This window comes from Pseudopodoces humilis, chromosome 4, assembly GCF_049639895.1.
Source record: "Pseudopodoces humilis isolate 2021_Gansu_Grassland_sample_001 chromosome 4, ASM4963989v1, whole genome shotgun sequence".
In the NCBI taxonomy this organism is placed as follows: domain Eukaryota; kingdom Metazoa; phylum Chordata; class Aves; order Passeriformes; family Paridae; genus Pseudopodoces; species Pseudopodoces humilis.
In genome coordinates this window covers 7,179,942-7,192,117 of record NC_142203.1, presented here as the reverse complement: position 1 = coordinate 7,192,117, position 12,176 = coordinate 7,179,942, and the positions used below count along the sequence as shown (strand labels likewise).

At 35.0% G+C, this 12,176-nt stretch overlaps 1 protein-coding gene across 2 annotated transcripts in view; it reads left to right on the top strand.

The window, feature by feature from the left end:
* Positions 1 to 12,176, top strand: part of FER (FER tyrosine kinase) — a 157,254-nt gene that overhangs the window by 13,767 nt on the left and 131,311 nt on the right. For both annotated transcript variants that reach the window (XM_088054103.1, XM_088054104.1), the window contains exons 3-5: positions 3,263 to 3,521; positions 7,234 to 7,407; positions 10,810 to 10,909. In XM_088054103.1, the coding sequence (XP_087910229.1) occupies positions 3,315 to 3,521; positions 7,234 to 7,407; positions 10,810 to 10,909 (481 nt within the window). In that variant the 5' untranslated portion in view covers positions 3,263 to 3,314. The remainder of the gene's footprint in view (positions 1 to 3,262; positions 3,522 to 7,233; positions 7,408 to 10,809; positions 10,910 to 12,176) is intronic.

Sequence of the window (12,176 nt, the reverse complement as noted above, 5' to 3'; positions counted from 1 at the left end):
AAATACTCTCCTGTATTTATTTTTTTTCCCCCCTGAATAGCTCTCACACTGTTACTTTTGTCTTTTGAACATTAGAGAAGAAGGCCATCTTGTACTAGTTCCACATTAAATCCTTTCTGGGTTCAGAGTTTGCTGTTTTTGCTCATTTCTCAATTTTTCCAGTAGTCTGTGATTGCAAAATATCTCTGGGAATCTTTGTCTTACCAGTGTGAGTATTTTAATGTTATATGGTAAAGCAAAAAAGTATGGGAATATTAGTATTCCATAATCCAGTAACTGTGCACGTGGGGAAATGCAAGGAGAAGCACACCATGAATAGTGGCCCAGCTATACCAGATAAACATCTGGTGCCATGGTTGGAGACCCAGGGCTAATCTAAGTGCATCACTGTGCCTAGGTGGTGGCTGTAGGTCCCTTGTCACTGAAATACTCTGTTGTATTGGTCTGACCCTTGTGGGGCAGTTGTCATCTCATCTGTGCTATGATATCAAATACTGGCCAAATACTATCAAATATTGGTGCCAGATACTGTTTTTTTTTGAATACTGGCATTTCAAAATGTGCTTGTGTTTTTTAAGAGTATTTGAAAATCAAATTGTGTGTTCGTGTGTTTGGTAAATCTTATAGTTCTGACTTCAAATTAACGAGTGTGTGATTAGTACTGTTTTCAGTTGTTTAAAAGTATTAAAAACCATTAAAAAGTCAGAAGTAGTTTTAAGTGACAGAATTGTTTTTTATCTTATCAAAAATTTTAGTTTAGTGGTTTGGGTCTCAAATACTTCACCACTTCTTTGCCTCCACAATGAAGCACTTGAATTTGGCTGGATTGAACATTTTATTAATTTGCATGGAAGTCACATGGCAGCTGGCTTACTCATTTGGGAATCATTAGTTCTGAGCCTTTATTCTTGTTAGTTCTAGCAAATCAGAATTTTAGCACTTCTTCTTTATCACTGCTTCTGTTGCAGTGAAAGGAATGATTTAAAATGAAGACTGGAGTCCAGTGTGTGTACAATTTTTGCCTATGTATCCAGGCATCTAATAGTGGAATTGGAAAAAATCTGATTACTGCTTTATGAAGAGCAAATTAGCAGGCTGGAGTGAGATGCTGTTGGGTCTTTTGTTCTATTGATTTTTTTTGTAATCCTGTGGCTGCTATGTAAGTCACTAGAAGCAGACTGAAATATCACATGCTGAGAATATTTCCTCCTTCCCTTGCCGTACTCCCTCCCAGTACAAAACAGAGGCTAGGGTAAAAGCAGGGAAGCCATTACTTATAACACAAGGCCAAATTTCACTGTGAGATTCAGTTCCCATTGCTTTTAAATCTGGATGTAAGAAAACAAGGACACTATCTTTTCTCACAGGTATTGTGCTAGGGGAGTTAGGTAATGTGCTTAAATGGGTAGGTGAAAAATGAAAAGTCATAAAAGTGGATCTAGATCTAAAGGACATTGAAAATTCATGAGTGCAGCTTTAGTCATATTAATAAACATGGGCTTTAAGAATTTTTTCTTTGGTTCAAGTTACTAAAATATTTGTGGTTCTGCAAGAGTGTTCCTGAACTTGAACTGTGGAGGTATTTTCATTAATGCTGCTAATAATGGCTTAGTTCATAAATACAGCCAATACAAACTATTTACTGTTGCTGTGTATGACTGAATTCCTAGCCATCAGGACTAGGATATACAGCTTCAAATTAAAGGGCTTATGAAAGTTCACAGGTTTAAGGTTGCTCATACAACCTTGACTTGCTTTTCTATATTGTATAGATACATAGTAACGTGGCACTGTTCTAGTTTTATTTATTGGATCTTTGTTTTCTTATGTAACATGGTTTGTGTTCTAAGAATAAATACATAGTACATGAGGCTTACTTTAGAGGTTGCTTGAGATTTTTATTTGCAAAATCTTCAGAAATTTTGTGCAGTAACTGAAGTCAATAACGTATTTATTTTTTCTGAATACCTAACATGCTAAAAATGCTCTGAAAAGTGTGAAAAGTCTGTCTTTAAGCCATGTACATACTGGTACGAGCTGCCACAGTGTTGACATTAGTTTATGTGTCTTATTTCTTTATGTAAAATAAGAATATTAGTCCTACTTCCCTCAAAGGAATGCTAGGAAGATAGATTTGTTAATGTTTGTAGAACATTGCTAATAAGTGGTAGTATGTAAAACCTGTGAAGAAATTGGTATTTCTGTGTTAAAAAAGAGCCAAGACTTTGCTGTACTGCAGGAATTAGTGAATAGGCAGGGTACAGGCTGTGGCTGCACTGCAGTCCAGAGATAAGGGTTGCAGTTCATATGACTTTGTCTTACCTAGTTGACACTGATTAGTATAGAAACAGGTGGTTGGTGTGTACACTGAAAAGAGGGTTCAGCCCACATTACAAAACCTGTGCAAGGGTGTGTAGGAATTACTTCTTTGTGTGGTTTCAGCTCTTCCACATGTAGCCATTATCAGCATCAGATACAGGTATTTCAGAGCTAACTCTAGCAATGTGTCTTTGACCTTCGGTTCTGCTACAGGATTTCATAAGGCAGCATATCTTATCTGCGTATCAATCTTATTTTATATCAATTTGGTACAATAAGACTGGACTGTTCTGAGGTAAAATGGTGTAAACTATAGAACTCTGACCCTGGCGACCAGTGTATAGTTGGATGGGAAACTGGCTTTGGGATATTTTCTGGGTTTTGGGACATTGAATCTGCAGGTTTATTGGCCTGTTAACACAGGGTTTAGGAGCAAACTAGCTTCTAAATAGTTACCCATTTCCCACAGATGCTGTGCCTGAGAGCTGGTGTTTTATTTGGATTTTTCTGTGCTCTTAGGACAGTAAACATGAGAAACAAATGTTTCAAGTCATCAGGAGTAGAAAAGTGCAGTTGGCAGCTTGTCTGGAGATAGTGTTACCTGTACTTATTTGGTTAAATATGTAGTCTTCAGGGTCTTTAGTGTTTGTCTTAGATGCTATTATGTTTTCTTTTATACTGTAATAGAAGTTAGGGAGGGGATGTTTTTGCAGAAATGGAAACTGGAGAGCAGTTCTGAGGCTGAAATCTTTTCTAGTCAGAGTTTGGTGGTCAAAACAGTGCTCTGAGCCTCCTTTCAGTTTATACTGAGGTGAATATATGTGGTTCATCTTATGATTAGGTTATTTCAGGATTTAGACATCAATAGTTGCTCTTTGTCTCGCCAGAAGTTTTTCTGTTGATAATTGTTTCATCAGTTGTCTCGTCATTGTTCTCCTTTCAGATGTGGTGAAGAGCCTGTATTTTCTGCTGTCTGGTGTATAGTGCCTTAAAAAATGGGGTTTGGAGGTGATCTGAAGTATTCTCATGATGCTTTATTAAAACTGCAAGACTGGGAACTACGACTGCTGGAAACAGTGAAGAAATTTATGGTAATGAGAGTAAAAAGTGATAAAGAATATGCGTCCACTTTACAGAATCTTTGTAACCAAGTAGATAAAGAGAGTGCTTGTCAATTGGATTATATCAGCAATGTATCCAAGGTAAGCCTGAAGTATTTTGAATTTGGAATATCCTTCGGCTCTGGGTTTATTTTTGTTTGTTTTTGGTTTGAGTTGGATTGCTATCCATTAAGTTTCTTGAGTGTTAATGTTGTCAAAGTATTTAAAATGGATTATTTTTGTTCCTCAGTGAAATAAGCAGATGTTGAGCTCTAGTCTTGCCTTAAAAAAATTAATTAATGGAATGAGAATCAATTGATTTTTGAAATTCAGTGTTTTACTTAAGTGTGTTGAGGCTGCTACTTTGTTTACTGCTTTGAAAATCAAGTATGCTATAGCAAGCTTTTCTTTTAAGATAGGAACTATTGTTTGTTATATAGAATTTGTGACAGAAATAGAAAAATACCAGGAAACAAGGGCAAAGCCTAGCATTCCAGCTGTTACTCATACTGTAGCATGTGTTGTAAAAACAAAACATTAATTCAGGATGTTTCTCATAATTGTGAGGTTATTTTGTATTCTTTTTGAAATAATTGTGTTGATTTTTTAAAAAGGTAAGGCTGTCTGTTCTCCAGTTATTGGTTTTCAGATTTAGAGCAAATTCAAGTAAATGTAATGATGAATCAAACTTACTTTATCACTTGTTTGAAAGCTTTATTCTGGACCTGGATTCTCTACTGACAAGAGAAGACTATCCTGTTTTGATGGCTTATTCAGTTCTTGGCCCTTGTTCTGTAGCAGTGGTTAAACAGTGCCTTCAGTCTGGCATGAATCCTCATTTTCTCTCTGCAGGAAAGCACCCTTTCTGGGTCAGGTTAAATTTTAGACAAAGCGGTTTTTATGTGGTGGGCCTAAGGGTGGCTGCTTGGGCAGTGGCTGTGGCATAGCATTAGGAGTAGGGCTGCTCCTTGTGCAGCAGGATGGATGTATACAGGGTTGAAGTGGCAGTGTGTGACCTTAAAGCTGTGCTGCTATAGTTGTGCTGCTTCAGCACCGTGCAGTGTTTATATATAACATGTTTTATTGTTGCTTCCCTCCCCCACAATAATTCTTCCCTTGTAAATTTAAATACTGCCTTTTTTTTTCATTGTCACAGAGCGTTATGCAATGCACATAACCATTAACCTTCATATAGGTATCTCAGTCTAGGGCAGTTCATGTTACTAACATGAGCACTTCTTGTGAGCACATAAATTAAAAAATCTGGAGATCTGCCACATGGAGATTAAGCCACATTCTTTTTGGCTTGAAGAGAGGTGTGCATGTCACGTTTTAAATTTTGTTTTGAACAGAGGCACTCAAGTTGTCCTTCAGCATCATTTTCATTCCCTTTTTTTTTCTCTTAAGGAGGTGTAATTTTTCATTAAGTTGCATCTCTGATTTCTACATTTTTATATAACAGCAAAAATATTCATATGGTCTGGCAGATCTTTTGTTTCAGCTTGCCTTAAAATTTCACTGACACCTTAGATTTTGAAGTTGTGTACTGACACATTATCTTACTGGTTGTGGCAGTTAAAAAGCCTGAATTATTGATTAATTTACTGATCTTATTCTAATTTATTTTACTCTCTTGTGATTTTTTCTCTCTTCCTGGCATTTTACAGAACCAAAGAATGATACAAATATTATGGGACATGAGTCTAGTTTCTTACATCTTCTAAGATGCAAAATACCTGTGTTTGGTATTGTGGTATTAGTTGGTATTTTGTGGTATTCAAACCCAATAGCAGGCTGTTTAATTTTTCATGGGTTTTGTTTGTTTGATTTTGTTGTTGTGGTTGTTTTGTTTTGTTCTCTAAGTGTACAGTAAGAGTGAGTACTTAGAGAGAAATGGTGTTTGGAAAAATCTGTCTTCTGTTTTTTTTCATGTGGAGACAACAAACTGGAACAACTGGTAATGCTGAAAAGACGTGTTTTTAAGACTGCTCTGTTGTGTGTGTATATGTCTGAAAAGCAGTGTTAAACCAAACAATAATGTATCTTACTGCAGTTGTTGGATTGTGATAATTTTTTTGTGGAAGGAAATGCTTTAGCTTTTCTGCTGTTCCCACCCAGCTTTTTTGTTCCATATAAATCTCTATTATTGAGGCATTTTTACTTTACTTTCTCCTAATTTAAAATAATAAATTACAATCATACAAAGCACAGAAATCCTGCTTGACTGACATTTCCCTGTGGAAACATTGCTTTTATCCTTTCCTGATGGAAAGAATGATATGAAGAACAGGGAACTATGCAAATTATTTATTTAATAGAAAGGGAAGTAATTGCTGTGTTTCTGGCTTATTTAAGCTCATTTGGTGAATTATAAACTAAGCATTTCCTTATAATACCTGTACTATTGAAAAATACTTTTGGTGTGATTTTTCAGGATTAAAACAGTAGTTGTATCATCATTAATGAATCAACCTTATGGAAAATGGATGACTCTGACTACATTTTCACCTCTGAGAGCACTTTTATGAAGTCTTCCATAACCACAAAACAAACAAAACTCTTCTGCCCACTCTTCTCATGCAGGTGTTCAATCCTGTTTTATCCTATGCAGCTTTGCATGCTGAAATAGTCTCCAGCCATAGCAGGAAAGCTTTGAGCCTTGACATTTTATAACACTGCACTTTAAGCAATCTAGATAACTCTGTGCCAGTCCGTGGGATATTTACAAGCTGGAGGAAATGTTAAAGGTAGTCCACTATACTGGGGAGTCAATTGTCTTTTGTTTTGTTCTCTAGGATCCAGTTTCTGTTGCAACATTGTCATATAGAGATAGAAGTATTTGGTATATGTGTTCGTATACAGGATATAAAGAAACCCCAAAGCTAACAAACAAATTAATTTTCTAAAGTTCTTATCTCAGGCTGATTACTGTTTTAGTAAGAGTAAGATAAATGCCAATAAAATTCATATGCTAGCTGCCTTCAAAACCTTGTAGTTCTGTGGCATGCAGACACTGAAATCCTAGCTATAGCACAGCCTTCACTGTCAGAGAGTTATCTTTAAAGAATACACTATGTGACACCAATCTTGAGGGTAACCAAGGCTTTTATTTGAACTGAAGTTTAATTTCACATTTGTGTCTGGGATATCTGTAGATGTGTATCTGTATTCAAAGACACACACATCACATTAAGCTGTCCTGGAAACTGACAGATGTCCAAGGAAAGCCATTAAAGCAAGGGTACAGAAGGATGGAGGGTTACAGTGACAGATGAGTGTTGTGTCTGTTTGTGCTTTGGTACTGGTGGCCTGACTGATGCTGCTGTGTGAAGCAGCTGATGTCGTGGTGTCCTCTTTAACCACCACCCTTCAAATGCATATTACTGTCGGGTATTCAGACAAAGGTAGAAGTCAGCTTGGGCAGAGCAACTGTGGGGGGAAACTGGAGGACAAAAGATATAGGAACTTGGTTCTTAGGTGTGTTGGGGGTATATTTTAAAAAAAATAAGGCTGCAATGCATTCTTTGGTGTTCAGAAATACTAGACAATGCTGAAGGGTGAACATTCAATATTGTATTTCTGTCTCTTTTGCTTTTTTATGATTTTATGAGTAAGATTGAGGCATGATTTTGCTGTTTCAGGAAGATATTCAAATACATTTGGGTAAGCTTAAAATTAATTCTTTTGCTGAATTTTTTTAAGCAATGATTCTTCTTCCAGTTCTTATTAATTTCATTCTTATTCAATCTTATTCATTGTTTGATTATTTGTAAGCTGAAATAAATGAGTGCTTTTTGTACTGGCTTTTTTACAGTCTTGGTTGCTCGTGGTACAGCAAACAGAACAGCTGAGCAAAATAATGAAGACACATGCAGAGGATCTTAATTCTGGGCCCTTGCATAGGCTTACAATGATGATCAAAGATAAGCAGCAAGTTAAGAAGAGTTTCGTAGGTGTTCATCAACAAATTGAAGCAGAGATGTACAAGGTATTTTATTTATCTGTGCTTGATAAGTTGATTATAATTCTCTATGTTTAAAACTATTAACTTAAGAGTAGATTTTTTTTTGGTTTTGTTCATGCTGTGGTAAAAGTGTAGAGGGTGATATGTAGAATGCTTAGTTTAAATTTTAATAATTTCCTACAGTTTTTCTTTCCTTCTAGCTGACAAGGCAAAGATGGAGAAGTTTCTCCCACGTGAATTTCTGTGGATAGATAGCACTGGAAATGCTCTTCTAGTAGAGGATAATTATTATGTGACATTTCTCTATGCTGTCTCTTTTCCTATTTTAATTCCACTCTAGACATTCATGGGACCAGGGCACTGTAAACTTTTGTTAATGAGTGCACTTGGCAGTCCAGACTCTTTTGGATGGGGACAGAGTTCTAGTGCCTATTTTAAAATATAAAGCAGGTGTAAATCAAACATTAAGACTGCAGGTGAAACTCTTCAGAGTGTTTTCCATAACATATCTGTTGTCTTGCTTGTGTTCAAAATGCTGTGTCTTGTCAGTAAAGTTGACAGAAATCAGTTTCATTCAGATGATCTGGGGCAATTTAGCTACAGATATCAAAAATCAGAGTGGTCGTCTGAAATGTCTGCTAAGGGAAGGAGAAGCACTATTTCTTCTTTCTTCCAGCAGGGAATTTGGGATTTGAAGTAGAATAATTAAAATGTAACAGCTGACTAAAGCAGTAACACTGTCACAGATTGATGAGTAAAAGATTCTTGGGCCAGTTATGAGAAGAACTTAGAGCTATTCTGTGCTTAAACTAAGACTATTTTAAGTTAAATATGTTGACTCTTACAAGATTGCTTCCGTAATATGTTAGAATCTTGCCATCTTTGCCAAGCAGGGACTAGGGAGACATATTTTTTGATGCATGGTCAGTAGGCTGTCATTATCTGATAAAATTTCAAGCCAAATAATCACTTGCTGCTACTTATGAATTGGTGTCTCAAAAAAGTCAGAATGGAAGAAGAGGAGAAACTGGTAGCATGTGTTAGAAATAATAGAAGTTATAAAGAATTTCAGAAAGAGAAAAAATTAAGAAAGAGGCTGAAAGGAGTAAGACTGCTGGAAGCCCAGGTATACTTTGCAAAGAGACTATGCAATGTTTTGTTTTGTGTTATTAGGCCAAACTCTGCTAAAACCTTTAATAAAAATGTCTTATTTTATAAGACTTTTCCAAAAAACCGTAATGCATATTGAGCACTCACCAAATGGTTATTATAAACCATATTGACTTTATTTAATTATGGGCTGCATAGCCATCAAAGTATTTTGTATCCTGCTGATTAGGCTTGCTTCGTTCTTTGATTTCAGTTTTTTTGGGTTTGTTTTCCTTTTTTCCCCTTCCTGATTTTGCAAAGAGGTATTTGACTAGTGTTCTCCTACTGTTAGCTGATGTTCAAGGTTTTGTGTACCTGGAGCACTTTCAGAATGTTTCCCCAAAATTCAAAATACTTCTCATGTTCTGTGGTCTTATTTCTGCTTTTGCTACACACAGAGGTAAAATGTCAATTATATCCTAGGTTAGTATGCAAATAACATCAGTGGACATCAGTGTCTGTGTAGCTCTTACTTTTAGGATAAGCTGGCATAAAAATTGTCTAGATGAAATGCATGTCATCTTTTCTTATTCTAGACATCTCTACAGTGAAGAATATTACGGGGAAGATTTTTAAGGACTGTAAATAACATGGCTTTTACACAAATGTAATAGGACTTGTATCTTGTAGTTTTATTCTAGTTTCCATTAAGATGTTATTCAACAAGTTAAAATTATTCAATTTTCTTTCTTCATTAAATTTGAGGGGAAGAAAGTAGAGTACTGTGCTAATTAGGTGGGTAAGACCTTTTGAAATTAAAACTGAGTTGAAAGTAATCCTTTACCATCTTAGTTCCTTAAGTGTTCTGTGCGAACAGACATGCTCTTGATGTTGGTTTTATCTGTTGGAAAAATGCAACCTAATTACCATAATGCAATTATTATAAAGGTTTCATAATGCTAGTTCCCTGTTTTATTTTTCAGTTTTCTATAAAAGAAACTGTTTGTGTTATTTAGGTCTTAATTGTAATCACTACTTCCTAATTTCATCTTCTTCTAATTTGTCGTGATGTCATTATAATACGAATTTGTCATAAAGTTATTTCTCCCGTATCGCCTCTGTTGGTGTATAAACAGCAGTTGTGTATAATTTACAGAGGGTAGAAATATGAGATGAGTATATGTGATTGATGGGGAACAAAGGTTCTGCCTTCAAATTAAATTTTGCACAGTTGGCCCAAAATCAGAAGTTGTAGAGAGCACTTTGTTGGATCTTTAAGGAATTTAATCAAGTTCTCAGATGTTCTGGGGGGTGCAAGTAGTGTTATCTGGGCCTTGCCTGATGAAAAAAAGGGAAAATTGTGATCTTCAGCCTTCTTCCTGCTAGCTGCAAGAGTAGCAGTTTTTCAGTAGAATGAACTTCTTTTTCTGCACGTTCACTGAGAGAAGTATTTCTGTTAAAATTAGTTAATAATTTCTCTTTCATGTTTTTCCGATTGAAGTTTATTTTTCTGTTGGATTTTTTTTTCTTTTCATTGGTCAGAATTTTTTGTTTTTCTTTACAATATATGCTAGCCTTTTTTTAGTATTCTGATGGCTGGTTTGTTACTGGCTTCCTTTTGCAAATTAATAATTTGGGATTATTTCTGAACAGTGCACTAGTTTTTGTCATACATTGAATGAATGCTGTGGGTAGAAGAGAAAACTTTATTTTAATTTTCTGACCAAAAATGTTATGTTCAGTGCTCTGTTTCATGGTAGAGGATTTTATTTGATTTGTTGGGTTTTTGTTTGGGCTTTTTTGATCATTGGTTTGATTTTCCTTTTTAAGGGTTTGAATATTACAATTGATAGATTATTTAATGCCAAGTTGCTGTTCCTTAGTCATCTGTATGAAGAGTAATGTCTAAAAATTCTGCTTTTTTTTAGGTTCTAAAGGAATTCCTGCCTATGCATAGGAAATTTTAAGCCAGTATGATTCGTTCAGCATCTTTTTGATGGTTTTTTTGCACTGTAATTGAAATGGAATATTGTTGATGATCAGCTGGATTTTCTAAATATATTTTTAATTACATTGATGTGAATGGGGATTTGTGTCTTAGGCATCTTATTTAATCCATGCATTTTTGATTTTGCACCATGTAATTTGTAACATGTAATTTGCACAGTGTAATTGCACCATGTAATATTCTATTAAGATTTTCTCAAGCCAGTGGAAAGTGTAGCATCCTTAATTTGGATAATAAATTATGTTAATTCTGTTTTACTAATGCTATATTTTTTTAATGTGTTGAGAATAAGTATTTTTAAAGCTTTTTAAATTTCTCTTTTCTTAAAGGTCACAAAGACAGAACTAGAGAAACTTAAATCTAGCTACAGGCAACTAATAAAAGAAGTAAACTCTGCCAAAGAAAAGTATAAAGAAGCTGTAGCTAAAGGTATGATTGACTTGATTTTGTGTATTTATTATTGCCATTTTCAAACTTGCTAAAACTCTTGCAATGAAACAAGGTAATTTTGTTTTTTTTTATTTTGAGCTACTCAATTGCAACATAAAAGCTCATTTAGTGTCTTTAGTAAGCCAGGCTGATTGTCATCATGTATGCTTGGTATAATCTTTTAAAAATTCATAGAATGTAAATGGTGATTATTTTAAGTTCTTGTATTATTCCTTCAGTGGGTGTTTTTGAAATCTAAAATTGCTCAGATGGACTCTCTTCTCAGCTGCATTGCAGCTGCAGCCTCCTTGCCTGTGAATTACTATTGTTGCTAGTGGCATCAGCATCAGTTCTTGTCAGTGTAGCACATCAAACCTTTGTCAACCTCATCTAAAAGAAGAAAATAAGTCATTTGCCCACCGAGATTTTTTTTTAGGGAATGATGTGTTCAATCCACATGGATTTGAATTCCTGTTGAATTGTGCTTGAATGATGAGATAAAAGAGAGCCTTTGTTTTATTATGTATTGAAATATCTGGTTCTTACATGTCTTTCTAAGATTTTTTTTTCTTCCTTTAGTGAAAGTAGACTGAATGGCAGTATGTAAGTGTAATTCCAAGATCCATCTTTAAGATTTTGCATGAGTGTCTAAATAACAGTTAATATTCTTCGTTCTGTTTTAGTATAATAATAGTAGATTTCAGTGAGGAGAGATTGTTTCTTTCCAGATTTGTCTCAAATGTGGACAAAACACCAGGGGATAAGAAGTTATGCTTAGCACTGTTGAACTTTTACTGATCTTTTTCTTTTATGGAACTTCATAAACACTTAAAAATGAAAATGCATACTTTGATGTTAATTTCACCCAGTTCCGTGTAACTTAACTTGATTACTTGGTTTATTCTCAAGTAACTACTTAACATTGAAATATGTAATATGTATCATGGAAAATATAATAGGATGTTCAGGTCTTAATATGTTATTTTTAGGCTGTTTTACCCTCTCTTCCTGTTACCAGTCCGGTCATTCTCTATTCCTGAAGCATCAAACTTGCCCATTGGAATAAAGAAGTGTTTTGGCTGTCAGCAGCTGTGATGTTTTGATGTGGTTTTGATTAACTGAATTAATGTTTCTTCAGACAGAGAGCAAACATAAATTGTTTTTAAGACACTTTTGTCCTGTGGTTTGACCTTCTCTTTCAGGCTTTTTTCTAATGTTTGCCTTACTATAATTCATACCTAATTTCATTTCTGCTAAAATCTTACTG